The sequence below is a fragment of the Rhinolophus sinicus genome, linkage group LG17 (genome assembly GCF_036562045.2).
Source record: "Rhinolophus sinicus isolate RSC01 linkage group LG17, ASM3656204v1, whole genome shotgun sequence".
In the NCBI taxonomy this organism is placed as follows: Eukaryota; Metazoa; Chordata; class Mammalia; order Chiroptera; family Rhinolophidae; genus Rhinolophus; species Rhinolophus sinicus.
Window position 1 is genome coordinate 6,136,655 of NC_133766.1, and position 27,596 is coordinate 6,164,250.

The following is a 27,596-nucleotide window of genomic DNA, read 5'->3' on the forward strand; positions in this document are numbered from 1 at the left end:
TTTAGGATCAGAACCACTTCCTGCTGCTGCACAGGGGCGAGGGACAGAGAGGAAATAGCTCGAGGAGCTGCATCCTGCTTGCGCTAGCGGCCGCAGAGGAGGCGGCAGAGAGGAGGCGGCGGGCGGAGGAGGTAGGGGAGGCTGTGGCCGAGGAAGAGAAAGTGTCAGAGCCGGTAAGTTAGCCTCCTTCGAGCAGCGACAGTGGACAGCGCCCCGCGCTCGCTGTGCAAATCTGTAGCCCCGAATTGCTGAACCGCGGGGTGGGGTGAGGGCCGTGCTTCGCCCGCCGCCTGTCAGTCGGCGCCGAGTGGGGGCACTTGGGGCGCTGGGGCTGGGCCTCGGGGGTACCAAGCAGGCTGCGATCTCGCTGGCTGGCAGGCCTCCCCCCGAGCCAGGGAAAGCGCTGGGCTGCTCTGCCTGGGGGCTTTGGGCTTCCTCGGCCAGCTCACCCAGACGCGGGTTGGAATTCGGGGGAAGGAAGTGGGCGCTGTGCGTCCCATTTAACCCTGGGGACCTAGCGCGACGCTGTCAAGTGGATGGTGGACATTGTTTCGGGGACTGAGGAAAGGGCTTGTAAAGAGAATGTTGAATCTCGGAACCGTAGTTTTTCTGTATTGTTCAAGCTGCCCGCGCTGTCGGAAGTGGAGTTGTTTGTTTTTAAAGGCAAATGCCCCCCTCCTGCTTCCGTCACTCGCTCAAGTTCCTTTCAGATGCGTTGTTAAACCAGCGTGTTCCCTTTCCGATCTCTCGTGTTGGTACTGCTGTGGGTATCTGGTGAGTGCTCTGTAGGTCCACTTGATGGTGAGGCCAAAGCTAAATGTCTCCAAGCACTTTTGGAGGAGAGACAGTACTAACTTAGCAACCGGGACTATTAAAAGAGCACTTTCTCGCACCTTCACTTACAACCGGCTTAGCATTCAGAGTAAAGATAGTTATCTTACAGGTACTAGGTAAAAGTTATGATTATTTATCTGCAAAACCCTTTTGATACAATGGAATATAAAATTGCTTATCACTGAACGAAATGATTATATAGAGATGGTTACTGGAAAGATCAGAAATCGTTTGTATTAAGTTACTGCTTTTCTGTTGTCTTAGGTTCGGCTTTAGAGTGTGGTGAAGGGTACTTTCCATGGTGCATGGAAGGAAAGCCAATGCGCAGGTAGGCGTTTAGCAAGAAAACCTTCGGTTTCACGGATTGAAATTCAGCGCGTGATAATTCAAGGCTTCATGTGAATTTTTAAAAAAAAATGTTTACAAATCTTTAAAAATTCTACTCGAACTAATGACTCTTGTTCTAAAATAAGTCAAAAGTAAAAGGAATTAGTTTTTTAATAGGGTAAAATACAGAATTTGAATTTTTAAAGAGTACTATGAATTTTATGTAGCTAACATTTAAATTTTCCTTTCTGCATGGTAATTTTTTGTGATAATCATTAAGTGTACTATGGTACTGTATGGGTTTATTATAGTCTTCAGTTCCCTATAGAATGTACAGGACTCTGTTGCCATATAAGAATAATTATTTAACCTGAATAGTGTTTAACCTGAAAGTACATGAAATTAACTACACATGTATTAATACTCCATCACTTCAACTTTTAACATGACTGTAGAAGCCACTGACTGCTTCTCATCCCCAGCTGCCGTAAATGTTGTGTTTTATGTAATGGCTAAAATGAGAGCGCATTATTTTTTAAAAAGAGAAGGAAGGCACAGCATGAGGATGGTTTTATCAGTAATTTCTGTATAAAATATTCAACTTAATTACTCATACTTTTTTTTTTTTTTTTGCTTTATTATATAACACTGCCAGTTATTCAAAATCATGTTGGAGAATTCTGATGCCATTAATTAAGTTACGACTCTTTCTTCATCACCATCATTTGGCCAAAGCCTGGCCTACCCATGGCTGTCTGGTTTTACTTTTACCTAATGCCTACATTAAGTCATGATCACACTTCCAAAGGGCATTTCCTTGTTGGGTTGCGTTTCTTGCTGCAACCCAGAGGGCAGTCTCTGGGAAGTAGAGTTTATACTTAGCTGCTATTGGAGAAGCTTTGAATGAGAAGTAACTCCTTATATTGAAATTATTTGAATACATATTCATTCTCCCTACCAGAGTATGAGCTCTTTGAGTCTCCTATGTCTTCTGTATCCTTGTATCCCTGGAACCTAATGATCACTGAGTAAGTGTTTGAATGACTGAATGGTTATCTGCAGACATTTCCCCTGGAGCTGGGACTATGAACAAGAAAATTATTGTTAAAGGGATTCTAATGCTTAATTATCAAGTTTTGTGAAATTGATTGGCATTTTATTAGTAAAGCTTCATTGCATTCATTTAACTAGCTATTATGTGGAGGAGTACACAATACAACATTTAAAAAGATAAAATAGGATATTCAATGAAAAGTAAGTCTCCCAATACTGACCCCAGCTCTCAGTTTTTCTCTCCAGAGGCAACCACTGTAAACAGTTTCTTATGCACTCTTTCACAGACATTGTAATGCATGTACAAGCATATATAGAATATCTCCCCTTTTTAAAAAACACTAATGTCAGCATATGAATTGCACATTCTTCTGTAACTTTTTTTTCACTTCAGAAATTATTTTGTACTTTGTGACAAATACATATAAACCTACCTTATTCTTTTTAATAGTTTTAAAACTTTTAAAAGTTTTATTTAAAACTTTTTACATAGTTTTATCTGTAGGTATCATAGTTAACCATTCCTTTTGAGAGACAAATTATTTCAAATGTTTTGCTGTTACCAACAGTTTTGCAACGAATATCCTTCTAACTGGTTTTTGCCCAAATGTGTAAGTATAGAATAAATTCTTAGATGTAAAAATTTTGGTAGATATTGACTAATTCCCCTCCTTAGAGATTATACCAATCTCTAGTCTCACCAACAATGTGCCTGTTTCCCAAAAGATTATTTTTTAATTATTTCACTTAGACACACTAAAACATTTTGCAATGTAATTCTTCCATCTTTCCTTAAATATATAAATAGAAAGCTGAGCCCAACCTTATTAGGAATTGGCTTATTCACTCACCAAACATTTACGTGGTACTTGTTCTATGCCTATGTACTGCTTATATACAGATGAAATGATGGAAAAACATGTAAACAGACAACATAATACACCAGAAACGGTTTTAATAGGGATGTAAGCAGAGAGAGGGAACCTCTTCTCTGTGGAAATGAGAGCTTCACAGAGATGGTGATATTTGAGCTGGACCTTCTAGAAAGGATAAGAATTTGGTCTTTAATAGTGGGTGGTTGTTTTTTCAAAGCTTAATTATACCACTGTTAACCATGTCATTTATTCTTTCAGCATCTACTACGTACAAGGCACCATTAAGCACTGTGGTTAAAAGCCTTCTGAATTGTTAAATTGTTAAAAGCCTTCTTAAATGCGGGTGGAAAAAATATACCTTTAACTGCTCGGCTTTATATTCCAGTCTTTCGATTGTCAAGCATAAACAGTGCTGTTTCTGCCACACATCAGGAATTATGGACAGTTTGTACTCTAGAATACACAATCACTTGTGGGCTGAGGCCCAGCACAGAAAGATTGAATTGATGAGTACTTTGGAAAAACAGCTTGCTGTTGGAGAAAGGAAGGACCACGTTCTTGGTTTTCAAGTTATGCCTTTGTAATGCAAATACATAGTTATTTACTATATTTCCTCACTTCTAAGCCACACAGTTGATTTAGGAACAACTTTTTAGAAATGTGAATGTTGTATTAAAGGCATGCAAAGCTTTTACTAGCTGGCAGTATAGCACATATTTAGCCATATAATTGATACCTCAGTTTTCAACATCACAAAGCTGTATTTTGAGCTTTTCTCTCTTTCACCGACTAAAGAATCCTCTGACTCTGGGTGATGAGCACACAATGTAGTCTCTAGATGATGTATTATTGAAATGTACACTTGACACCTATATAATTTTACTAACCATTGTCACCCCAATACATTTAATAAAAATTTTAAAAAAAGAATCCTCCGAATTACGTCTGGTCCTCAGCCTTTATCCATGCCATCCCAGTGACACTGTTTTTCCTTTTTCCTTAGTTTTGTTTTTTACTTCTTTAGAACTATTACGATTGACTGTATAAACTGTGAAAAATAAGCATCTTAGAATACAGGAAATACAGTACTCCATATAAAGTTCATTTTTGGACCCTGGCCTATTTCCTTTTGATCTGTTCATGCAGCATGAGCTATATTTTATATATTTTGTCCTGAACCTTAGAGCAATTTAAAAAATCAATGAGGGCATCAGAAATCAACATTCTGTGTTTTAAAAAATAACTAATATCAAGATTTTGGTTAAACCAGATTAAGGAATTAAGTCCATTGGTCTGTTTTGTGCAGAGAGATCATAATTTATAAATGTTTTTCATAAATTGCAGGCCTTTGTAAAAGATATGGCCAAACAGTCTAGTCTGACTACTTCTAAGATGAGGAAAGAATTGTCCTTTCTGGGAGTGCATAGTTAAAGTGCTGACTTGGAATTAATACTGTTCATTCTTCAAGAGACTAGAGTTCTTAGAAAACAAGCGCTGTGGGGGCCCAGGTCTCTCTTTTGATTACCTGCAGGTTTCCCTGTCTCTTTACTTAGAAACACTTTATGGCTTCTAATAATATTGCCATCTTCTCTTCCCTCTCGCCCCACCTTCCTGTAGGTGTACCAGCATTCGACCAGGAGAGACTGGAATGGATGTAACAAGCCGCTGCACCCTTGGAGACCCCAACAAACTGCCAGAAGGGGTTCCCCAACCTGCTCGCATGCCCTACATCTCAGACAAGCACCCTCGACAAACCTTGGAAGTGATTAACCTCCTGAGAAAGCACCGTGAGCTGTGCGATGTGGTGCTAGTGGTGGGCGCTAAGAAGATCTATGCCCACCGAGTCATTTTGTCCGCCTGTAGCCCCTACTTCCGAGCTATGTTTACAGGAGAATTGGCAGAGAGCCGTCAGACAGAAGTCGTGATCCGAGACATAGACGAGAGGGCTATGGAACTGCTGATTGACTTCGCGTATACCTCCCAGATAACTGTGGAAGAGGGCAATGTGCAGACCCTCCTGCCAGCTGCTTGCCTCCTCCAGCTGGCGGAGATACAGGAGGCCTGCTGTGAGTTCTTAAAGAGACAGTTAGATCCTTCCAACTGCCTGGGCATTCGGGCTTTTGCAGATACACATTCATGTCGGGAGTTGCTAAGAATAGCAGACAAGTTCACTCAACATAACTTTCAAGAGGTGAGTTGTACGTAGTGGTTTGAATGTATTCATCTGTGTTTGTCAAGAGAGCCATATGGGTTCACATTCTGCTGACTAACACATAGCTGCTTGGGTATTTACTGCTGATTCTGACTCATCAAAGAACTAAATTGTTATAAATTCTAAACCCGGTTTTTATTTTAGAGGCCAATTCTGTGTTTATCAGCAAAAGTGAAAGTTTAGGGATTGATTGTCCCTAGCCATATTCATAAAAGGCTAATTTAATAAGCCAGAATACAGTTTATAAATTCATAAGGAGCTAGGATACCTGGTATCAGTCATTTACATGAAGCATGTCCTTCCCTATTATGTGGCTTATTTAGCAGAACAAATTATAGGTCAGAGGTTATTTGGTGAACTAATAATCAGGAAAAAATGAAGTTAAATGTTACCAAAGGAATTTTTCATTAAACTTGTTATTTTTCATTCATTCATTTAATAAATATTTGTAAACCTACTGTGTTTCAGCCACTGTGTTAGAGAAAAGGGGCTACTGTAGTGAACAAGATGCCGAGTGTCTATTTTTGTGGAGTTCGTAATCTAGCAGGGCAGACAGACATTGAATGCATAATTACACAAATAATTAATTACAGGAATAGTTGCTACAAAGAAGCAGCCCTGGATGATTTAACAGTGTATTACGGAGAGATTTAACTTTGGTTCTAGAACAGCTTATGCAGAATTCTGAGACATGAAGAAGCATAACTAGTTTGAGGCACAGAAAGAAACCCAGTGAGATCCAGAGAGTAAAAGGGAGGATGTCACATAATGATTTACAGAAAGAACAGAACGAGATCACACTGAAGTTAACAAACCATGTGAAGAATTTGAAATTTACTCTTAAGAACAATAGAAAACCATTAAAATGTTTTAAGCAAAGGAAAGACACAGTCCATGTTACACTTTAATATCAATCTTCAGTTTACCAGTATAACCTCCAATGGATCAAAGACTTAAAAGTACAAAAAGAAACCATGAAAATATTAGGTGACGTGGAGCAATTCCTTCCTAATCTTGAAGTGAAGATGGCCTAATTGACTAACCCAGAAAGCATAGGAGAAAATATTGATAGATTTGACTATATAAAAATAAAAAATTTCTGCATGGTAAAACAAAACAACAATAACAAGACAAAGGCAAAGGCAAACTGGAGGCAAATACTTGCAATTCATATCCCAGGCAGTAATCTTAATCAATCAAGAGCTCCTATTGGTCAATATCCTAGACCAATGATCTAATAGAAAAGTAAGCCGTTAAAAAGACACTCAGATTGCCCTACATATGAAACTGTGCTCAAGCTTGTTCATAATAACTGAAACATGAATTAAAACTACACGTAAGTACTATTTTTTATCTACCAGATTACAAATGCCCAGAAGTTTGATTGCAGACCCTATTGACAAGGCCATGGACCAAATAGCTACATTGGGAGTGTGAGTGTAAATTGATGTAACCCCTTTCAAAAGAAATTTAGCAGGATCTATCAAAATCACACACTTCTTGCACACATTCAACTCAGCAATCCTTCATTTCTGGAAATTTGTACTACAAATGGGAACTGTTTGAGGAGGTAAGATCATGGGTTTTGTGTTTAGATATATTCAATTTGAGATACCTATGAGATATCCAAGTAGAGATATTAAGCAGGCCACTGTTTATGAGTCTATTTTAAAAAAGAAGTTAGGCTGGGATTAAAATTTAGGAGTTATCAACATAGTTATTAAGTCACAGTAATTAAACTATGGTCCAATCCTTTTTAGGCAGGATATAACCCAGAAGCCATAAAAGAAAAGATTGATATATCTTATTGCATACAAATTTAAAACTTTTTGGTAACAAAAAAGCAACATGAACAAGGTCAAAAAATCAATGCCAATGATAATGATATCACCGAGTGGGGAGAGAGAAGAAAAGAGTCCTAAAATTTTTCCAGTATTGAAAGATGCTTAGCTAAAGAGCAATTGGCAAAGGAAACTGGGAATAAATAGAATAGAGGAAAACTAGGAATGTGGGGTCATGAAATGCAAAGGGATTATTTTAAGAAGGAGGAACTATATATTGTATATATATACAAAAACTGACTCAAAAAGAAACAGAAAACCAATATAACCCTAAAGCTATGAAAGAAATTACCATAATAGTGTGGGATTTAAAACTGAGGTCTCCTGTAAACTCTTATTTGGAAAAGCAGATACTTTCAGGCATTTTTTTCTTAACCTGGTTGTTCGCTTCAAGGATAGACTTCAGTGCTACATTTGCTCTAATGGTAGATCATTAATATCTTCTTGTTGGTGGAAAAGGAGACGTAACGTTTTAACCAAACTTTGTTTATTAAAAGTGTTGTTTTTACTCTTTGCTCTTAGTGCCAAACAAATCCTTTCTCACACCGATTTCCGTGGTTAATACCATAGTGGTTCATTCGTAAACTTTAAATTTGGTGACCACTGATACTTATGTGTAACATTTGGTTTACAATCACTAAGTTGGGGGGAAAGTTTATGCTCTGACAAGATCCAAAAAGAATGTTAGGCACTCCACAACTACACGATACCTTACTTGTATTTAAGTAAAGAAACTGGAGTGAAAAGAAAATAAGAGGAAAGTGGGCTGCAGCCAAGGCTACAATTTTGCACGCTGGGAAGGCCCATGCCCTTAATTTGGAGCGAGGCCCCAGATTTGACTCTGAACTTTATAGCCCCTAATGTAGGGTTGCCAGATAAAATACAGGAACCCCAGTGAAATTTAAATTTCAGATGAACAACTAATGATTTTCTAGTGTAAGTATGTCCTGTGTTTTGATTTGCTAAATCTGACATCTCTGCCACAGAGAGTACAATGCCGTCATTCTAACTGCTAAGTTGCCTGGCTGAGCAACCTTAGCTAAAACTTAAAAGATTACCCATTTAATTTCCTGAGCCCCAGAAGGTCTCTCACTGAGATGATTTGATACTTGTGCCATAAAAATGGAAGTGCTCATTAGTACTTTCTACTAAAAATATAGCTGACCTTATGACCCTACACGGTTTTGAGATTCGCATATTTTTCTAATGTACGTGGCAAAAACATTATTAATCAAATATTCAGATTGTTATGGCTTGTCTCGTATCCTGGTAAATAGTCTGACTTTTTAACGAGCGTGAAAATGACCCTGTCCCAAGAGACTACATCACCTGCATTAGAGGTCACACAGTGGGAACTGAGCTCTTCACCACAGCCTTCTGCCACTCACGGACATCACACGTGGCACGATCTTCTGCCTGAGAGAACAGACCACACGGAGTGTGGCAGTGACTGTTTCCCTTCTCTGCACTGCACCCTGTCCCTTTCACTCTACACACTGATGGCAAGAGGTACAAGACCTTGGGATTTGTGGCCGGACTGCACAACAAGGTGATATCCTTGTCATTTTGTCTCCGTTCTGACAGGTCCCCAGCCTTGGATAAAGATAAATTATTGGTGTTTACAGTTTCCCACAGAGTAGATAGATAGATAGATAGATAGATAGATAGATAGATAATCAGAGTGGTTGGTCCTCAGCGGTTTCCCTGGGTCTGACTCATTATAATTCACTCTTGCTTATGAAATTGCTGACACACTCAATCCTTTTTTAAACTGGCCCCTTGGTGTTTCTGCCCTACACACAACTCTTTCAGCAACTAATCTTCCTCTGAAAGCTTTCTTGATTTTTTTTATATGCCTCTTATATATCTGGAGTTATAATTTGATATGGTTAGTTTAGTTTATTTTGAATATAAATTTTTATTTTGATACTTTTTATTTAAAAAATGTCATTTGTCTTAAATTACTTGAATCACACATTATTATTTTTCCTAAATTTTAATTGTGTTCTCTGTACTCTCCTTTGTTTCCTTTTTTATTACATTAATTAACCTTATTTTTTAGAGCAGTGTTAGGTTCACGGCAAAATTGAGCGGAAAATACAGAGTTCCCGTCTCTCCCTTGTCTCCAAACACACACAATTTCCCCCACTAGCTACATCCCCACCAGAAGGGTGTATTGTTACAACTGATGAACCTACACTGACATGTTATTATCACCTAAAGTCCATCCTTTACATCAGGCTCTCTCTTGGTGGTGTACAGTCTATGGGTTTTGACAAATGTGTAATGACATGTATCCACCATTGCAGTATTATACCTGATAGTTTCATTGTCCTAAAAACAGCTCTGCCCATCTTTGTTCTCTTTTTAAACTTTTTGTCTCCTCTGGTACTATTCTGAATTTCAGCTCCATTGGAAAATAGAGCTTTCCTTCATAATCCTTGAGACAATAAATTAAATATGATGTCAAGGTTTTTTCTTAATTTATTCTTACCTCCCTCTGAACAGGTGATGGAAAGTGAAGAGTTCATGTTGCTTCCAGCCAATCAGCTCATTGATATAATATCTAGTGATGAGCTAAACGTCCGAAGTGAAGAACAGGTGTTCAATGCAGTGATGGCCTGGGTCAAGTACAGTATCCAGGAAAGACGCCCTCAGTTACCACAGGTAGGATGGAAACGCGTCTCTGAGTAACTGCTTTGTCCTGGATGAAATAATATGTATTTGACTTGCAAAAAGAAACAGTTATCACTGTCCCTTATATTAGACGATAAGAAAAACCATCTGTTTCCAAATAATCAAGAAGATAGTGTTTAGAAGCATTTTCAGTGTTTATCATTATGAACTTTGTGCTCCTTTGCTTCCTTTCTATTTTGCATCAGCTCTGGCTTTGGGCTATAGCGCAAGTCAGAGCCTAAATGGTACAAAATGAACAATAGAAAGTGGGAAGGCGACTGTCATGCTTCCCTTCCCTATGACTTGGAAATCCCATGACATTTTGAAGAGTAAAGGGATGATATGGGGTCTGAGTCATCACTAAACGAAATGTTTGAAGGTCTTGTTATTATGACTGTTGTCTTTAGCAATTTAATAGGATATTCTTCTAGATTGTTAATTAGAGTCGTTATATAAACTAATTATAGAAGAGCTTATAACATACTGCTGAAAGCTTAAAGTAGCATTCTAAATATTAGTGTGCTTTCAATTTCTGAGTATTCTAATCATTGAATTGGTGGTTAGAATAAATTTAATTTAGTTTTAGTATTTATGCCTTGCCTCCCTCTTCATTTTTATTAATTAGATCAATTAATAAGTTAATTCAATTAGATCCCCACACAACAGAAACGTAACACGGAGGCGTGGGTAGAATTCTCTGAAATACCTTGCAGACGGGCGCTCGTGCCTTTAATAGTTCATTGTCTTGTAGGTGCTGCAGCACGTCCGGCTGCCCTTGCTCAGTCCCAAGTTCTTGGTGGGCACCGTAGGCTCTGATCCCCTCATCAAAAGTGATGAAGAATGCAGGTATGAATGGCCCTGGATGGGAAAAATCAACAACTGAGCATTCCGTTTTCTCCGAATTTCGTTTGTATTGCTTCCTAAATATGGTGTATTGCTTCCTAAATATGGTGTTTCTTAGCACTGGAACCAGGGCAGTACTTAAACAGGTTTTTCTTCTGGGTCAAGAGGAGGAAATGGAAGCAGAAAGGACTGAACTTCCAGTATTCCATTCCATTCATTTTTTATGTGTGGTGCTTATTTGTGTAGAAGTGGCAAGAAAGAGGTAGATTTCTAAGATTTTAATGCAAGCTTGACTTTGAAGAGGCTATTCTCTGCTAATAGATTTTTTTTTTCTTGAGATAAATAATGCTACTGACTCTTAAAAAGTGTGTCAGGAGCATTTTTTCATTCTGTTACGTATGCCCAGTTAGGGACTAGGCCTGGCCTTGCTCTCCGAGGCTATGGACGCTCTGACGGGGCTGTGGGAAGATTCCCACTAAAGCTCAGTTTCATGTTTCTTGATTGAAAGAAACTCTAAATGCAAGCAAACAAACAAAACACCTACTTCATTGGGCTAGCTCTGTAATACATATAAAATTTAATAAATTACTTTTCCCAGTTTGACAGATTTTAAGATTTAGTTTCAAATCTGAAAGCATATGGTGTTTTTAACCAATTTTTCCTAGCATGTTCCATATATACAAATGGAAGAGCAAGTCAGCACTCAGAAGTCCTTAAACTACACTGACCTGTGGGTCTCCCTTAGCGACGGAAGAAACTTGTTCTCAAGTCAGGAATCTGTAGGACACAGGGAGGTCATGAACGTGCCTTTGCATTTCTTCTGTAATCCCAAGTCTGTCCCATTAACAGATGTCAGAGCGGGCTGTAGATGTTTACCTGTTAAATTGAAAAAACAGACAAATGGCAGTTTTCCTCCAAAAATATTTACACTAGCAGGAGGAAAACCATAGGAATGATGGCTGCTGAAACAATCTGAAGAAACAATACAAAGGTACCCCTCCCGCATAAAACAGAAATCAGATTGTACTGATTCTGATGCCGAAAGTAAATGTAATTACAGAGTCAGCTTTAAAAGAAGCCCCTTCCTGAAATCGGCCCCTGATACCTGACCTCAACATTTACTAGCTGTGTGACCTTAGGCAAGTTACTTTAACCTCTTTCTGCCAGTTCCTTCATCTATAAAGTTGGGATAGTATAATGACAGTACCTGTTGCATAGAGCTGTGATGGGACTGTCGCACAGCTCTAAGTGTTGTTGTCGTTACTATTAATTTGGTGTTGGTCTGCTAAGTATTAGCACTATAGTACTCTTTCCAGGAAACCTCGAACAACTTAATTGAAAAACAGCTATTAGGAAGGAGATCACAGTCTTTGTTTTTAAGAAAAAACTTGGTCATCAGCTTGGGGACTTTTTTTGGTTTTTGTTTGTTTTTGTTTTTAAGATAAACTCAGAAGGGGCCTTAGCAAAGCCATATATTAGAACTGCATTATTGGGTCATGCCTGGGGACCGATCAGCAGGAATAAATTACTCTTAGTAACAAAATAACTAGAGAAATGAAAATATAGTGTAGCTTAGGAAATACTTTTAGCTGAGAGAAAACAGAGTAACAGACTGAGCTAAGCAGGCCTCGCAGCAGGCAAAGGACTCAAGTGAAATAAGGACATAACGTAAATAGTTTGCATTAGGATGTTGTATTTAGCAGGTACAGATACTAGGTTCTTCTCATCAAACACCTTAATAGACAGAAAACATTTTGTTCACCCTCAGCAGACTTGTGGAGAGGAAACCATTCAGACAGTACTGGATAGCATGTCAGTATTAAATGATGGTACAGTTTCCTTTTAGCGAGACAATTGGTGACCTAGTTTTAGTACCGTAATTAATCCAGCAAGCTCCTAGGGCCATGGCTGGTGTGACTCTAATAGAATTTAGCAGAAAGCAGTAACTTTGCCAGTTGGTAACTGAGTGGTAATTTTCAGTTTCCCCTAAGTTAGTGTGGGCCCCCAGCATGTTGTGTTTTAGGCTAAACTTGCAGAGAGATGCAGTCACGATGAACATGCCAGCCAGTGCACCACTCCGCGTGTGACTGGCATCGCTGCTCTCGTGTGTGTGACCCTTTTAATATTGTTGGCATTCATGATTTGGTTTGATTTGTGCTTCTCTTTGCCAACTTACATAGTCTTAAACCATCCTGGGGTTTGACTAACAATGTTGTTTAGACATTTAGAATAAAAGCAGAATTTCCTCCACAGAGACTTGGTCGATGAGGCCAAAAACTATCTCCTGTTGCCTCAAGAACGACCACTAATGCAAGGACCGAGGACAAGACCACGGAAACCTATCCGATGTGGAGAAGTACTCTTTGCAGGTTTGCATCCGAATGTGCTAGGACTAAACTGCATTTTCTCCCATCTGAGAAACTGTCATTTGAGTGGCCCTTTGGACAATTGTGATGGGCACTGTCATAAGAAACACATAATCAGTTTTCATGGAGCTTGACTCTTCACTTGTGATCCAGCACTGATAAAGGACGGCTCTAGCTCTATATAAATCTAAAAATGGCATGCATTGGATGTCTTGTTAAAATGAGTCATATGCATTAATTTATATACCGGTGTGTAAGTTGCCCCATAATTACATGGTACTTTCAAAAAACAGTATCTTACATTAAACACTTACACTCTTTCCTTGCTCTACTGAGCTAGATCGATACCAGGACAACCTGCCATATCATTTTGTTCCTACTGTGTGCCCCACCTCTGTTGACCCCGGGGAGTCTAGTAAGAAATGTTTATCCACCCATCGTGATTAATGGAAAAAGAAAACCACAGAGCACATGCCAGTAGCAGTAATGGGTTACTAATGTCAGTTTGTACACGAAAAATAACCTGAAGTAGCACTTTTGTTTCTCTCATTACAGAAGTGAATACACATACAGTATAGAAGTTTTGATTCACACAGAAAAATATAAAGAAAAAAGTTAAATCATCCACCACTGTTTTTACACTATTAAGGTTTCCTTTTTCATTTGTAGAGAAAAGCCGTTAGGTCTTTTTCTTTACAGCTGGCATTGGTTCTCCCTCTTCTCAGCCTTTATGCTCTCAGATATGAACTCCATTCTTGACTGATATTCCTCGCTGACATTATTTTAAATCTTGACCCATCTGTCTCTACGTAAAACTTAATCTTCCCTTTGCTTTGGTTTTCATTGCAATTTTGTTTTCATTATCTTTGGAATGCCAAAGTACCAATTCTTACTTAACTTTGGAAAATTGAGTCTTCTTTTCTTATTCATTCTGTGGAAATAAACCCTGGAAGCCTAAGATCAAATCTATAATCTCAATAGTTTCTTACTCAGGAGCATTTTACGCCTGTTAGTATCTTCTAGTTTGTCCTCTTGTTTTCCATTTTGTTGGGGATTTTTTAGTGTTCACAGTTCAATAATCCTTATTCCAGATACTCCATGAAAGCTGCCTTCTTTAAGGTAACAGTTTTTAACCAAATCTGTCTTTAAAGTAATTATTTTTAGAGTCAACATGTCACACATATAAAACTGCGTGTCCCTTTTCAGTAACATTTTTCCTTAAGTACACACTGGTTTCCTAAAGGCCTATGTTTTTCTTTAGTATCAAAGAACACAGTTTATGAAGTGATATTAATTTGATTTGGAACCATGTAATCCAATAAAAAACTGGTTTTAATGGCTTCTATTATAAAATTCTGTCTGAGGTTTAATGATTAGGCTATTTGATTTCTCTCAAATGCTCATAATCCTCACATTTGTAACCAAATTTTATTTTGGAAGTTAAGATGTTTTCTTTGATATTGAAACTCCTGGCATATATCCTAGAACAGAATTCAAATTTAAGCAAATTAATATACACAAAACTTATTGTGATTTAGTATGAATTGAATACCCTGATTTAAATGAAACCATAATAAAATAAAATGTATACAGCATACTGAGATTTGAAATAAAGAAGTGAATTTTCACATCCATCTAGAAGGTTGGAAACTATTTCTATTTCAGTCTGGCTCTGGAAGTAATTGAGATTCCCTAGAAAACATTCATTTTTCAGATGTTTTGAGGTGAAGTAGTAGTACTTCACTTTTTAAACTCTAATATCTAGCTCTTCCTTTTGGATTGAAATAGAGAGCGTTCAAAAGAATAAATCAAATGTTTCTACTGTAACCACACTTCTGTTCAGGGAGAACTCAGAAGCTTTGTGGAACTCAGTTTGAACCTGTTATTCTGAGTATTACTTATGAAAAATGTAATTTCTTCAAAATGTTTTCTGATCTTAAATGTCATGGTAGGTAATAACAGAATTCAGATTCAGTCCAGACTACAGATTAAACAGAGTGAAATATTTTGTAATATAAATCGTAAGAAATTTTGTATTATTTTGAGTCACAAGAGGACGTACAAAGAGATCATGAATAGAGCCAAAATCCCTCTCCCCTAGTGGAGTGAAAACAAAACAAAACAAAAAAAAGGCTTTTGAGTTATGGTTTTTCTTTTGGCTTTTAATTATACATTACATTGATGTAGTGCTTTATGCCTTAGGAAACAGTTTCATATATGTATTATTTTACTTTAAAATGTTTATGCCTTATTTTACAAATAAGGTGGTTTACAGGATTTCACCAAGATCACATAGCTTAGTAGAGACAGCAGTCAAGCCTGTTTTCTAACAAATTCAGTGTTCTATCCATTAAATACCACACCACCTACCATTCGATCTGAATTGGATCCTTGTCCTCCTCTGTAAAACGGACCTAATACTAATTTGTTTGGAAAATTAAAGATTATAGCAATCCCAGTGGGATATGTAAAAGTCAACATGTTTGATCTCTTGCGAGAGACACTGGGTCACAATTCAAAGGTCAGCAGGGAGTGAGACACCTCTGGGTATTTAAGGATGGGTATTCTCCTGACCATTTCTGTTACTTCCCCAGTGGGTGGCTGGTGCAGTGGAGATGCCATTTCCAGTGTTGAACGATATGACCCGCAGACCAATGAATGGCGAATGGTAGCTTCCATGAGCAAGAGGCGATGTGGAGTTGGCGTCAGTGTTCTGGACGACCTGTTATATGCAGTAGGGGGCCATGATGGGTCCTCTTATCTCAATAGTGTTGAAAGGTAAGCAGGTCAATGTGACGTTTTTTTCTCTACTATGCATAGAGTTTCATTTGGGATGTTAATTAGGAAATAGCTATGACTTGCTGCTTTAGTATTGCATCTGTGGCAGCCTGGACCACTTAGTGGGACATATAGGTCCTTTTTGAGCTGACCTCCCGTTTTCCCGTCTGTCTCCCCTGGTGCACCTGTGCCCTAAATACGCTGCTGCAGGCCCCCACATGCTTGCAGTTCCTTGGGCACGCTACTCTTTCATGCCTCTTTCCCTCTAGATCTGCATTCTGTTCTTCTTTCCCTGGGAAATAGTGTCTGCTGTGTGGCATCATTTACGTAAAGAAAACATGCTTGCCTATAAAGAATACGTATGTGGATATATACCTATTTAAAAGTATTTTACTGATCAGTTATGAAGGATATACACCAAATCAAAATGGGAAGACACCAGAAATCAGGTGGAACTCAAAGGGCACGTTAGCTTTGTCTATAACATTCTGAAAACATTTTCAAAAGAAAATATAGTCATGTGTAACATATTTAAGTAAAAATGAATTTTAAAAAGTAAAACAAATTAGACTTTCATAAGCTTTAGTTATTAGTCATATGTTAGGGAGAGAATATATAGACATTATATGTCAGTGAATATGTAAGCATAGCCCACCTCGCTCTGTGTAACACAAGCTCGGCTCCTGATGTTCTCTGCAGGTATGACCCCAAAACAAACCAGTGGAGCAGCGACGTGGCCCCTACAAGCACCTGTAGGACCAGCGTGGGCGTGGCGGTGCTTGGCGGCTTCCTCTACGCTGTGGGGGGCCAGGACGGCGTGTCTTGCCTCAACATTGTTGAGAGGTGATTTTTTTCACGTTATTTTCAATTTCTTAAAAGAATATAGAGGGCTCTTTGAAAGAAACAATTTAGGACACTAGGGGATCCACGATTTAGTGGATTTCCCGTGGGCTTTAAGGAGAATGTTTTTAGTTGATCTTAAAGTGTAGGAAGATGAAAGGTACAACCTAGTTTTTTAAACTGTGTTACACTGATAGAGCCTAACATCAGAGTGTTGGAATCATATTTTAAATTGCATTCTTTATTTAAATTACATATTTTAAATTATATCAAGCATACTACTTCGGAAATCTGTTCTTAGAGTGTACTTAATGCATGACTTTTCCCAGATTTCTTCCAGAAAAATGATTAAAGTACTAATTCTTTGTCAAGCACGTCTTATAAAGACCCCACATAATATGTGGATTCTCATTAATTCTTGAAGTGGACTTAGGGAAATCTGGGTGAGCTGCTAAGGTTTACTTTATACTTTTACGAATCAGTTAATTTTGGTGAAATGGATTCTGTTCTTAATTTCTTGCCCCATCAGTTTTTTGTGATTCTGTCCTAAAGATTAGATTTTGGAGTCTCATGTGCTGTGATTACTGGCAAGAACATACCATATTTCATCCTCACGTCTTAAAAAGAAATGCTCATGACTCTTCAGAATTTTTGAAATAGCATTTACTAGTTAGTTACCATATTTACATTGAAGAGTTTAACTGTCTTAAATAGAGATAGTTGCAGGTAACTCTTGAATGCTATGCCAGTTCCCTTTTATCTGTCTGTCAAGAAACTCATTGCTCCACTTTCAAAACTCTATGCAGGAGGAGGATTCAGGGAATATATAGTAGAAACAGCATAGTTTTTTAATCTCTCCAAATGCCCGCATAAAAACAGACAAAAGAATAGATAGCAAAGCTACAAACCTGTGGACAAGTTATGGGCTTGGTTGTCTGACAATATGAATATGTTTAACACTACTGAACTGTACACTTAAAAATGGTTGCAATGGTAAATTTTATCTATATTTACTACAACATAAAAAAATTCTATGGGCAACATTTAAAATAAACTAGGGGAAATGGTATCCCTGTGAACCCCAAAACACAAATGGGCAAAGACAAACTACCAATAGCCACAAGACCTGCAGGATATCATTGTCTGTGCAGGAGAAAACAGAGACAGGCAATCGGAAGTCTGACAGATACAAGAACAGAAAACCTCCGAAATAGCCAATACACATTTACTAGAAAGCATAAGGGGAAAATTTAAACAGCTGCAAGTACGAAGAGTTTTGCTCATTCCCCATGTAAAGTACAGGGACTTGCAACAAGATCTGAGGACTTGGAAGAGGGTTTCTCAACCTCAGCACTACTAACATTTGGGGCCAGAGAATTCTTTGTTGTGGGGGGGGCTGTCCTGTGCATTGTAGGATATTTAACAGCACACTTGGCCTCTGCCCAGTAAGTGCCTATAGCACAGGCCTGGTTGTGACAACCAAATCATCTCCATACATTGCCAAATGTCCTGGGGGTGGGGTTGTGGGGAAAGGGGACAAACTCACCCCAGTTGAGAACCAGCCAGAATGACTTTTCAGGACAGAGCCCACACTTCTGGGTGTAGAATCAAGATTGAGCATGATAAGGACAACAGATAAACTGAAACGAGAAGGCCAAGATAAAAGTAGGAGCAGTGAACAAAGCCAGTAAATCTCAGGCAGCAACCACTGTGCTTTTGATTGCTACATGAGAAAAACAAGAGGGAGTTTCATGAAGGTAGAAAAATTATCACGAACCACTCCTTCTAAAAATTCAGGAAAACTTCTTTCATATAAAAATCAGTAACAGCAAAGGACTGAGTTTAGATCCCATACAAAGTTAATGTAAGAGAGAAGGATAAGCAGCAGAATAACATCTATAGACAATATAGCACATCAGAAAGATACACCTACCGAATAGATCAAAACTGTAATCAACTATTTCAACATGTGCTAAAACATACTAGGAAAATGATGCAAGATGTGAAAATGCTACATAAGTCAGAATTAGAAATATATTTTTATGGCTCTGACTCCAAAGGCAAGGGAAACAAAAGCAAAAATAAACAAGTGGGACTACATCAAACTAAAAGCTTTTGTATAGCAAAAGAAACCATCATCAAAATGAAAAGGCAACTTATTGAATAGGAGGAGATATTTGCAAATCATATATTCGACAAAGGGTTAATATCCAAAACATACTCAGAACTCATACAACTCAACAACAAAAAAACAAATAACCTGATTTTAAAATGGGCAGAGGATCCGAATAGATATTTTTCCAGAGAAGAAATACACATAACCAACAGGTACATGAAAAGATGTTCAACATCACTAATTAGTAGAGAAATGCAAATCAAAACTACAATGAGATATCACCTTGTACCTGTCAGAATGTCTATCATCAATAAGTCAACAAAGAGTTGGCATGAATGTGGAGAAAAGGGAACCCTTGTGCACTGTTGGTGGGAATGTAAATTGGTACAGCCACTATGGAAAACAGTATGGAGGGTCCTCAAAAAATTAAGAATAGAATTACTGTATGATCCAGCAATTCCTCTTCTGGGTATTTATCCAAAGAAAACAAAAACACTAATTCAGAACAATATATGCACCCCAGTGTCGTTGCAACATTATTTATAATAGACAAGATATAGAAACAGCCTGTGTCCATTGATAGACAAATGGATAAAGAAGATGTGGTGCATTTAAACAATAGAGTATTACTCAGCCTTAAAAAAGGAAATCTTGCCATTTGACGGTATTATGTTAAGTGAAATAAGTTAGAAAGACAAATACTGTATGATTTCACTTATATGTGGAATCTGAAAAAATCAAATGAACAAGCAAAACAAAAAAAACCTTTATAGCTACAGAGAACATATTGGTGGTTACCAGAGGGGGAGGGGGTTGGGGGGTGGTCCAAATGGGTGAAGGGAGTCAATTGTATGGTGATGGACGGTAGCTAGACTTTTGGTGGTAATCACTTTGTAATGTATACAGATGTTGAACTATAATGTACACTTGAAACCTACATAATTTCATACCAATTTTACCTAATTTTTTTAAAAGATAAAGATTTAAAAAGAAGATTAAGAATGTGCTCTGTCTCCCTCACTTGCTTCTTAAGAACAAGGGCTATTTTTAGTATCATTTACTTTATATTTCCTGTAATATTGATATAGTTTCCTATGTAGTACTTAATATACTAATGGAATTTTGTACCTATGTAGTAAAGTAAAATGCCTAGCACATATTCCAAATGAGCTGTCATATTTGTTTCTTAAAGCTAGTAATTTATCAATTAGGACCCAGTAAAGAGAACAAAAACCATATCAGTTATTTTAGTAGAGAGGATTTAATGTTTAAAAATTGGCTAGCAGATACTGAAGGGCTGAAAAAAATGAACAAAGGACACTCAAGTAACTTGTAGGAACCATAGGGCGGCTAGGCCATAAAAGGTGACACCTCTTTCACTTGGCTTGCTTGGGGCACTCACCTTTGAAGCGCTGAGCTGTCTGAGGTTGCCACGCTGAGAGGAAGCCCAAACTCACCTGTGTGGAGAGATGCCCAGCCAGCCGCCAGCTGCTGCAGTGCCCGGCCACAGCAGTGCCCAGTGTCACAGCAGCCACGTGAGACCCCGGAGCCAGAACTTCCTTGGGAAGCCTGGTACGCCTACCTGAGGAGCTCGGAGGAGGACCTCACAGAGCTGTGACCGAGACCTCCGAGAGGCACAACCAGGCTGATTTGGGAAGTGCCAGAAAAAGGCTAGAAGCGGAAATGAACTGGTCCAGCGCGAAGGGCCCCTGCTGAGTCCACACTGACAGGGTCGGCAAACGAACAGAAGGAGCAGCCCTTTTCCTCCCCTGGACACCCCGTCTCCAGTCCTCCTTCCCCGCAGAATCTAATAGAGAGCTGGAAAATGTAGTTTCTCTGGCCCCAGCCTCAGAAGTCAGTATGCAGAATAGCTTCTAACTGACCCAAGCACAGATTCCGAGTGTTTCTTCTAACAACTAAGTAACATGTGAGATTCCCACTGCATTTGACCTTAGCAAGTCTTTGTCTCCAACACATCTTTAACATGATTTCACACTTTGTGAAAAAGGCTGCACTTACTAAAAACATGCATGCAGTCTTCGGTTCCTCTCACTGCAGGTATGACCCGAAGGAGAACAAGTGGACTCGCGTGGCTTCCATGAGCACCAGGAGACTGGGCGTGGCCGTGGCCGTGTTAGGAGGCTTCCTGTATGCCGTCGGGGGCTCCGACGGGACGTCGCCACTCAACACGGGTTAGTCCCTGCCAAAGTCAGTGCATTTTCCTTAGGACAGCCCCCCTACAAAACGTATACAAAGTTCGGGGTATCCTACCATTTATTAGGAAAATTGCTTTCCTTCTAGACGAGTGCAACTCTTAGCTGTTCCCCAGCTACTTAAGCAGCCATAGGCTTCGAGTGTGTTCCCAAAATGTTTATTTACCCCTCTACTTCACAAGCTGCTGGGAATTTATAATGAACAAAAGAACTACTTTCTTAATATGTTATTTCTTCCCCCTCCCCCAACCATTTCTCTTTTAAAAAACACCTCTAAAAAAAACAAAAAAAACACCTCTATATTATAATCAAGGAATAAATAAAAACTGGTTTATGTGTTAGCCCTTTCTATTTATATGAGAGATGACGGATGTTTCTGCCTCAGGCTGGTGCCAGTGTGGCGCTCACACCAGCTTCGTTGTCCAATGTCTTCCCTTCACTGGCTGAGAAAGTAGCAGGAGTACAGGCAAGGGAGGACACGAGTCTGGAAGTTGTCTGATGATGACAGTAAATTATCAGTGCGCAATGGTGCTTACAGACCGTACAGTCTAATCCCCTCCTTTAAAGATAATGAGGCACGTAGTGAGAGCTAGAACTGGGTACCTTGACTGCAGCGCACGCCCTCTCCTCCCTGCCATACCTGAGACCAGACCCTGAAGACAGTATGGTAGGACTGTCCAAAGGCACACAAACTGCCCTCAGAAGCCAAGATCAGGTGACTTGCTGCACATACGTTATCGCCAAGTTAGTGGCCAGGAAGAAGAGTAGGGGTGAGAGGACATGGCTGAGTGGGCCTCACTGGTCCTCCTTGCCCTGCAGTGGAGCGCTACAATCCCCAGGAGAACAGGTGGCACACCATCGCGCCCATGGGCACCCGGAGGAAACACCTGGGCTGTGCGGTGTACCAGGATATGATCTACGCCGTCGGAGGGCGTGACGACACCACAGAGCTCAGCAGTGCTGAGAGGTACAACCCCAGAACGAACCAGTGGTCTCCGGTCGTGGCTATGACATCCCGCCGAAGTGGAGTAAGTGGCAGCTCCGGTGAGCTGAGAACCAAGCAGGACAGGAGCGGGCTGTGCGGGAGGCGAGCGCTGACCCCCAGCACAGAATACATCGGGACGGGGAGGAGGTGCACTGCGGAGGCAAACAACCCAAAGTCTCTATTAGGAGATTTCTCTAGAAACTGTTCTAAAGGCAGTTTCCTCAGCAGCCTGTGTTTTGGTCCCATAGGTTGGCCTGGCAGTGGTGAATGGACAGCTCATGGCTGTAGGAGGCTTCGATGGCACCACATACTTGAAGACCATTGAAGTTTTTGATCCTGATGCCAATACATGGAGGTAACCTTTCAGCTATGTTGCAAATCACCTCACTGCTGACGTGAAAATTACGGGCTGGAGACAGCCCCTGACCATCAAGGTCAGCATGGTCAGCTCCGTGAAGTACCTCTCGCGGTACTTTGAAGAGGGCTGAAGGGACCCAGATTTGATGGCTTGTTTTGACGTACCTGCTCTAAAGTGGCTGACATCTTACAAAATCCTTCTCTTTGGTAACTGTCCAGTTTTATCATTAGAAGTGGCAAAAACAGAAAAACATTCTCCTCTCTAGACCCGTCACGTGCAGCTGAGGAAACTAAGGCACCAAGAAATAAAATGACTTGCCTGAGCAAATTAGTGACAGAGTTAGAATGAGAACCTAGATCTCTGGTTCTCCATCTGTCAGTACAGTTTCTTGGTGTTCTTGTGGGCAGCTTTGTGCCTAGGAAAAACAAATTGCATTTACTTTTTTAAAGTAGTATTTCATTTTAAAACCAATTGTTTTTTCCTTGCACTTTAAAATTCTACTTAAATATATTATTACCCTATTTTAAAGTCTAGTAAATTTTAAAACTTTTAGGTTACATCTTATTTAAGAGTTGAATTATGTTTAACTATATTTATAGGGTTAATTTTACTTTGATTTTAAATCCTGAATTGTCTGACAAATCCTTCCTAAGTACTAAATAGTTCTTATAAATTCACATAAATCAGGTGACTTTTGCAGTTATTTTAAATATTCAAAAACTTTTAAAATTTAGCAAAATTCTCTTATACATTTAAACTTAAAATCATAGGTCTAAATCTATACTCAATCATCTATTTTTGTACTTGATTCACAAAACTAATCTGATAGATGCTTTAATATGCCAAAGTCTCTTAAACATTTTAAGAACTTAGAATGTTAAATATGTAGTTAATTCTCAAACTTAATACAAAATATCAATGAGATTGATGTACTTCATATCTATATCTAAGTCTAAATACTAGTCTTCTAAGGAAACAATTTTACCTTCCAAGCAATTTGGGGTTTATTTCTCAATAAATTGGGCTTATTTGCCTAAACAAATCTAGGGTAACCATCTCAGTGCTGAGGTTGCACACCAACCCCAGATGTCAGCCTGGACACGCGATCTGAGGCAGCAGACATTCTGAGAGATTTTCTCATGACCATGAAAGATAAGCTGAGGTCTATCTTATAGTCACCATTCCAAAAGGGGTAGGGGCAGTCTGATAGTCCATTCCTGCTGTATTCTAAGTACACATATTCTAATTTTGAGTCTATACGTTTTCTAATTTTGAGTCTAACCACCCATCCAGATTTTTCATCAAGATTCAAATAATGATCAACTGAATTCTTTTTCTAGTCTGCATCTCTGGGAGAGCCACAACTTTTATAGATATTTAGCTGACATTCTTTGGATTCTGTATGGTCTCTCATGGCTCTGTATGGTTCAGTGATCACAATTCTAAAGTGAGACTAATGACCCTGTAGCACTTTTTGCTTCTCATTACAGTCTCATGACCTTGTTCAGTAGTAAATATTCACTGGGTGTTCTAAACTCTAGAGATACCAAAAGTGAACAAAACAAGATTCCCTGCCCTCCTGGAGCTGACATAGTGAGGGAGACAGTGCCTTACCAGGGGCTGAAAGTGCTATGGGGGATAGCAAAAGCAGGGGGAGCGGGAGGGGGTCTAGGAAGGCCTCACTGGAAAGGTAACATTTTAGCAAAACCTAACAGAGGTAAGGGGAAAATAATGGCAGATTTTCATGAATCGGAGCCTCCCTCTTGTGGCGTATTTTCTTCCATGTACAGCTTTCTATTTTTAGTGGGACTTTGAGTAAGCATGATTTAAGAGACAAATTTACTTCTGCCACTTAGTCACTATGATCCCATGTAAGGACTTGTTTCTCAGTAACTCTCACTAAATAGAATTAGTAATATGTGAACAAATATTCATTAAATTCTTAAGGAGCATCTATTGAGGTAACTGTTGAGAGAGAACTATAAATTCGTAATTATCCCCAACTAAAACCAATTTTACCTCACAGCTGGCAGGTTTAATATTTTTCATGGAAATCCCTGATTTTGAAGATGATCTTGGTCACATGTCACAAACTATAAATAGATGCAGGTTTTATTTACTCATATCCAGTTTGGTTCCATAAAGGGTTTGAGGAGACTTCTAAGAGTACAAAAGGATAAAAATAAATAATCGATGAATTTTAGACAAAGGGAAAATAACTTAGCTAGGGTCAAAACTGGACACAGTGTAGAATATATGATTCTGTATAATTGCTGGACGTCACTCTACATGTAAAGTCATAGTTATGATATGAAAAGTAGATATGACGCTCTTATTCTTACAAGTCTCCTATAAGTGAGAGCATTTCAGTCAGTGTCAGAAATAATTCTACTTGTCAGTGCTCAATTCCAGCTCCTAATCTTTGGAAGAGATGTATGAAAGATAAAAATATTACTTGTGATATAAAACATAGAAATGTGTTTTATTAATGTCTTAGTTATGGAAGAAACAGTTCTTTTTCCAGTTAGAAATCTGATCTTGTTTCTTTCTTTGCAGGTTATATGGCGGGATGAATTACCGTCGGCTCGGGGGCGGTGTAGGAGTTATTAAAATGACACATTGTGAATCTCATATCTGGTGAACATCTAGACGACCATTGAGGATGTACGTGCTCCTCTGTATTCTGGAGAGCTTTGACTTTGTACAGCTCCAGAAAACACTAGAACTAATTTTATTCTTTGCCGGTGCCTCGACGTAATGGAAATACAGATACAATGAAAGTCCTTCGCCTGCAGGATGCCATCTTTGCACAGTTATTTTCAGTTCTGTGCAGAATATTTATTTTTGGTTTTAATTTATCATGGGTTTTTTTTTGTTATTGGTTTGTTCTTGGTTTCCTGGGGGGTTTTTTTTGGTGTTTTTTTTGGCCTTCCTCCCACAAAAAAAAAGAAAAATTCCAAGCAGTAAAACTTTATTTTTAAGATACTAAGTTTGAAAATGCTAATAAGGGGAGGAAGGCTATCTGTGATCTAGTTATTTCTAGGTGTTCCATCCACAAGACTCCACTACTTACAAGGACCAGTGACAAAGACAGATATGCAAAGTGTATTAGTTAGCTGTCATTCTTGCACTAAGTACCAGAAGACTTGAAATCTAAATAAAAAAAATAAAAGGAAGCATCTCATTTTAAATAGTATAATTCAAAAGGAAAATTAAGTCAGTAAAACCAGGACTTGGGAGTTTTCATCAGTGGAAGTTTGCATCTTGTTTTCTTCCATACAAACTTGTTTTCTGTTGTGTAAAGTCTTTTTTTCATAACGTTTTCATAAGAGTTTCTGCTAGATCTAGAGCTCTGCTCAGTGCCTCTACAAAAAACAGTACACAATTCTCAGTGTCTTGAGAATCCCCAATAGAATCATGTGCAACTCTGCAAGTTTTTACTCAAAAACATTATGGACTGATTGAAGCAACTTTCCTTCCTCTTTTCTTATTGCTACTAAGGACCAGCAGGGAGAAATGCCCTCTCCCCAGCAGTGAATACTGTTATGCAATTTACACTTGATGCTCAGGCCTGCTGAAGCTGAGGCTTACCTGTAATCACAGCCTCCAAGGGATGACTCGTTCAGTTCATGTAGTACATGCTAATGGGTATAAAACCGATTGAGGCATTTTATTAATAATATCTTGGTTCTTTTATACAACTGTTTATCATTATCCTCATTCTATAAAGCCACTGTTCCTAATTCTCTCAAATTGCACTTTTTGGAGAAAAGTTTAAAAGTTCTAAGGAAACAATGATAAAAATTTCAGTGGTTTAAATGTATTTTGCAGGAAAGTCTTTGAATAAGACTTTATCTGCAACCAAAAGGAATAACTTTCTCCTCCTTCCTCCCCTCCCCCCCACTACAAAAATGTTTGGCAACTTTTGTGTTTACATTTAAAAATCATTTGCACCTTTACAAGGAAAAAAATAAGTATTTGGTAAACAATTGTTTACGTGTATCATTTATGCTTTTTTCTAGCATGTATAACTTTTTTAAATAAAGATAGTACTTACCATAAAAAATTTTTGTGTTTTTTAATGCTTGTATCTTTGCTATTTAGATTTTTCTGTTTCTATATCATTTATATTTCCTTTATGTAAAATTAAAAGTATTTTCAAAAACCTGAAGGAATAAAGGGATTGCTAGCTAGAATTATGAATTATATTTTATATATAACAAATTTATATGAAAGTTTAATATATAACATCAATATTTATATTAATATGTTACATTATTTTATATTAATTATATTTTCTATAATATACATATTTAATATGTTACTTAACCACTAAACTTATTTTCTGGTATAAGACTTAGAATCATAGTTTTGACCTAGGAGGACACCTAACAAACCCATTTATTTCTTTGCTCTAAGGCTGAAAACCAAGGAAGTCCTTCCTTAGAGTAAATAGAGTAAATAGTGATGGAACCAACATTAGAAATCAGTTCCCCAGACTCCCACTCCATTTCTCTTTCTAGACCACACTGCCACTGCAGGCCTACCTGAAACATGGCCTGGAACTAAATACACTAACAGACTTGAAGTAGTCTGATAAGCAACACTGAAAAGGCATAAAAATTGTGATGAGATCCTTACAATACTGCATCATTAACAGCCCGTCTTCCAGGCAAAATCACGCATTTCTCAAGACTCTACTATTACCTGTACTGGAAGAAAAGGAGAGGAATGATAACAGGAACTAAATTCTAGGGATTAGACTCTCCCTAAATTGGAAATTCCCCAATGGGAGCAATACATATGGCAGTGAGTCAAGAGGAGAAACCCAGGAACTACAGCACTGGCCAAAGTGTTCACTGGAGATTGAAAGATATTTTTCTTTTTCCACCAAAGGTGCTCCAGTTTATTATTGAGTGTAAGGTACCTATTCCAATACAGACATTGCTGTCCAATAGAGTATTTTGTTAATTTACTTGCATAGTTATTTCCACATCTCTAACTGGGTCTCCTGGAGTTTTTAACTCTCAGATTTGTCTACAGTGAGCCTCTCTCACTTATCAATTATAGTTCAGGTTTTCTTACCCTGGCACTGGTTCCCACAGGGTTTGTTTCTGCTCCTGAGTCACTGCTCAAGTACAGCGTGACACCCTGTATTCGCCTGTCTCTCCAATCTGTTTGCTCTCTGTCTTCCCCTCTCTTGTGGATCCAAGAAGAGTTGTTGATTCTTCCATATGTTCTGCTTTTTATTTGTTGCTAGGACAGAGTAGCAACTTCCA

General features: G+C 38.6%; 1 protein-coding gene across 1 annotated transcript; it reads left to right on the forward strand.

Moving 5' to 3' along the window:
* The first annotated feature begins 28 nt into the window (after positions 1-28).
* On the forward strand, positions 29-26,383 carry KLHL20 (kelch like family member 20). The gene is made up of 12 exons (XM_019724208.2): positions 29-173; positions 1,099-1,162; positions 4,707-5,280; positions 9,651-9,809; positions 10,570-10,664; positions 12,915-13,030; positions 15,622-15,805; positions 16,505-16,648; positions 20,820-20,953; positions 21,794-22,002; positions 22,208-22,314; positions 24,874-26,383. The coding sequence occupies exons 2-12, from the start codon at positions 1,140-1,142 to the stop codon at positions 24,956-24,958; spliced, it is 1,830 nt and encodes a 609-aa protein (XP_019579767.1). The 5' UTR covers positions 29-173; positions 1,099-1,139; the 3' UTR covers positions 24,959-26,383.
* Positions 26,384-27,596: the final 1,213 nt, after the last annotated feature.

What these genes read in the sequence shown, in the direction of transcription:
- KLHL20 (XM_019724208.2), top strand. Translation starts at nt 1,140, where the DNA reads ATGGAAGGAAAGCCAATGCGCAG. An exon ending in CTCAACATAACTTTCAAGAG is followed by an intron (nt 5,281 to 9,650) that starts GTGAGTTGTACG and finishes CCCTCTGAACAG; the next exon opens with GTGATGGAAAGTGAAGAGTT. An exon ending in TGGAGAAGTACTCTTTGCAG is followed by an intron (nt 13,031 to 15,621) that starts GTTTGCATCCGA and finishes TTACTTCCCCAG; the next exon opens with TGGGTGGCTGGTGCAGTGGA.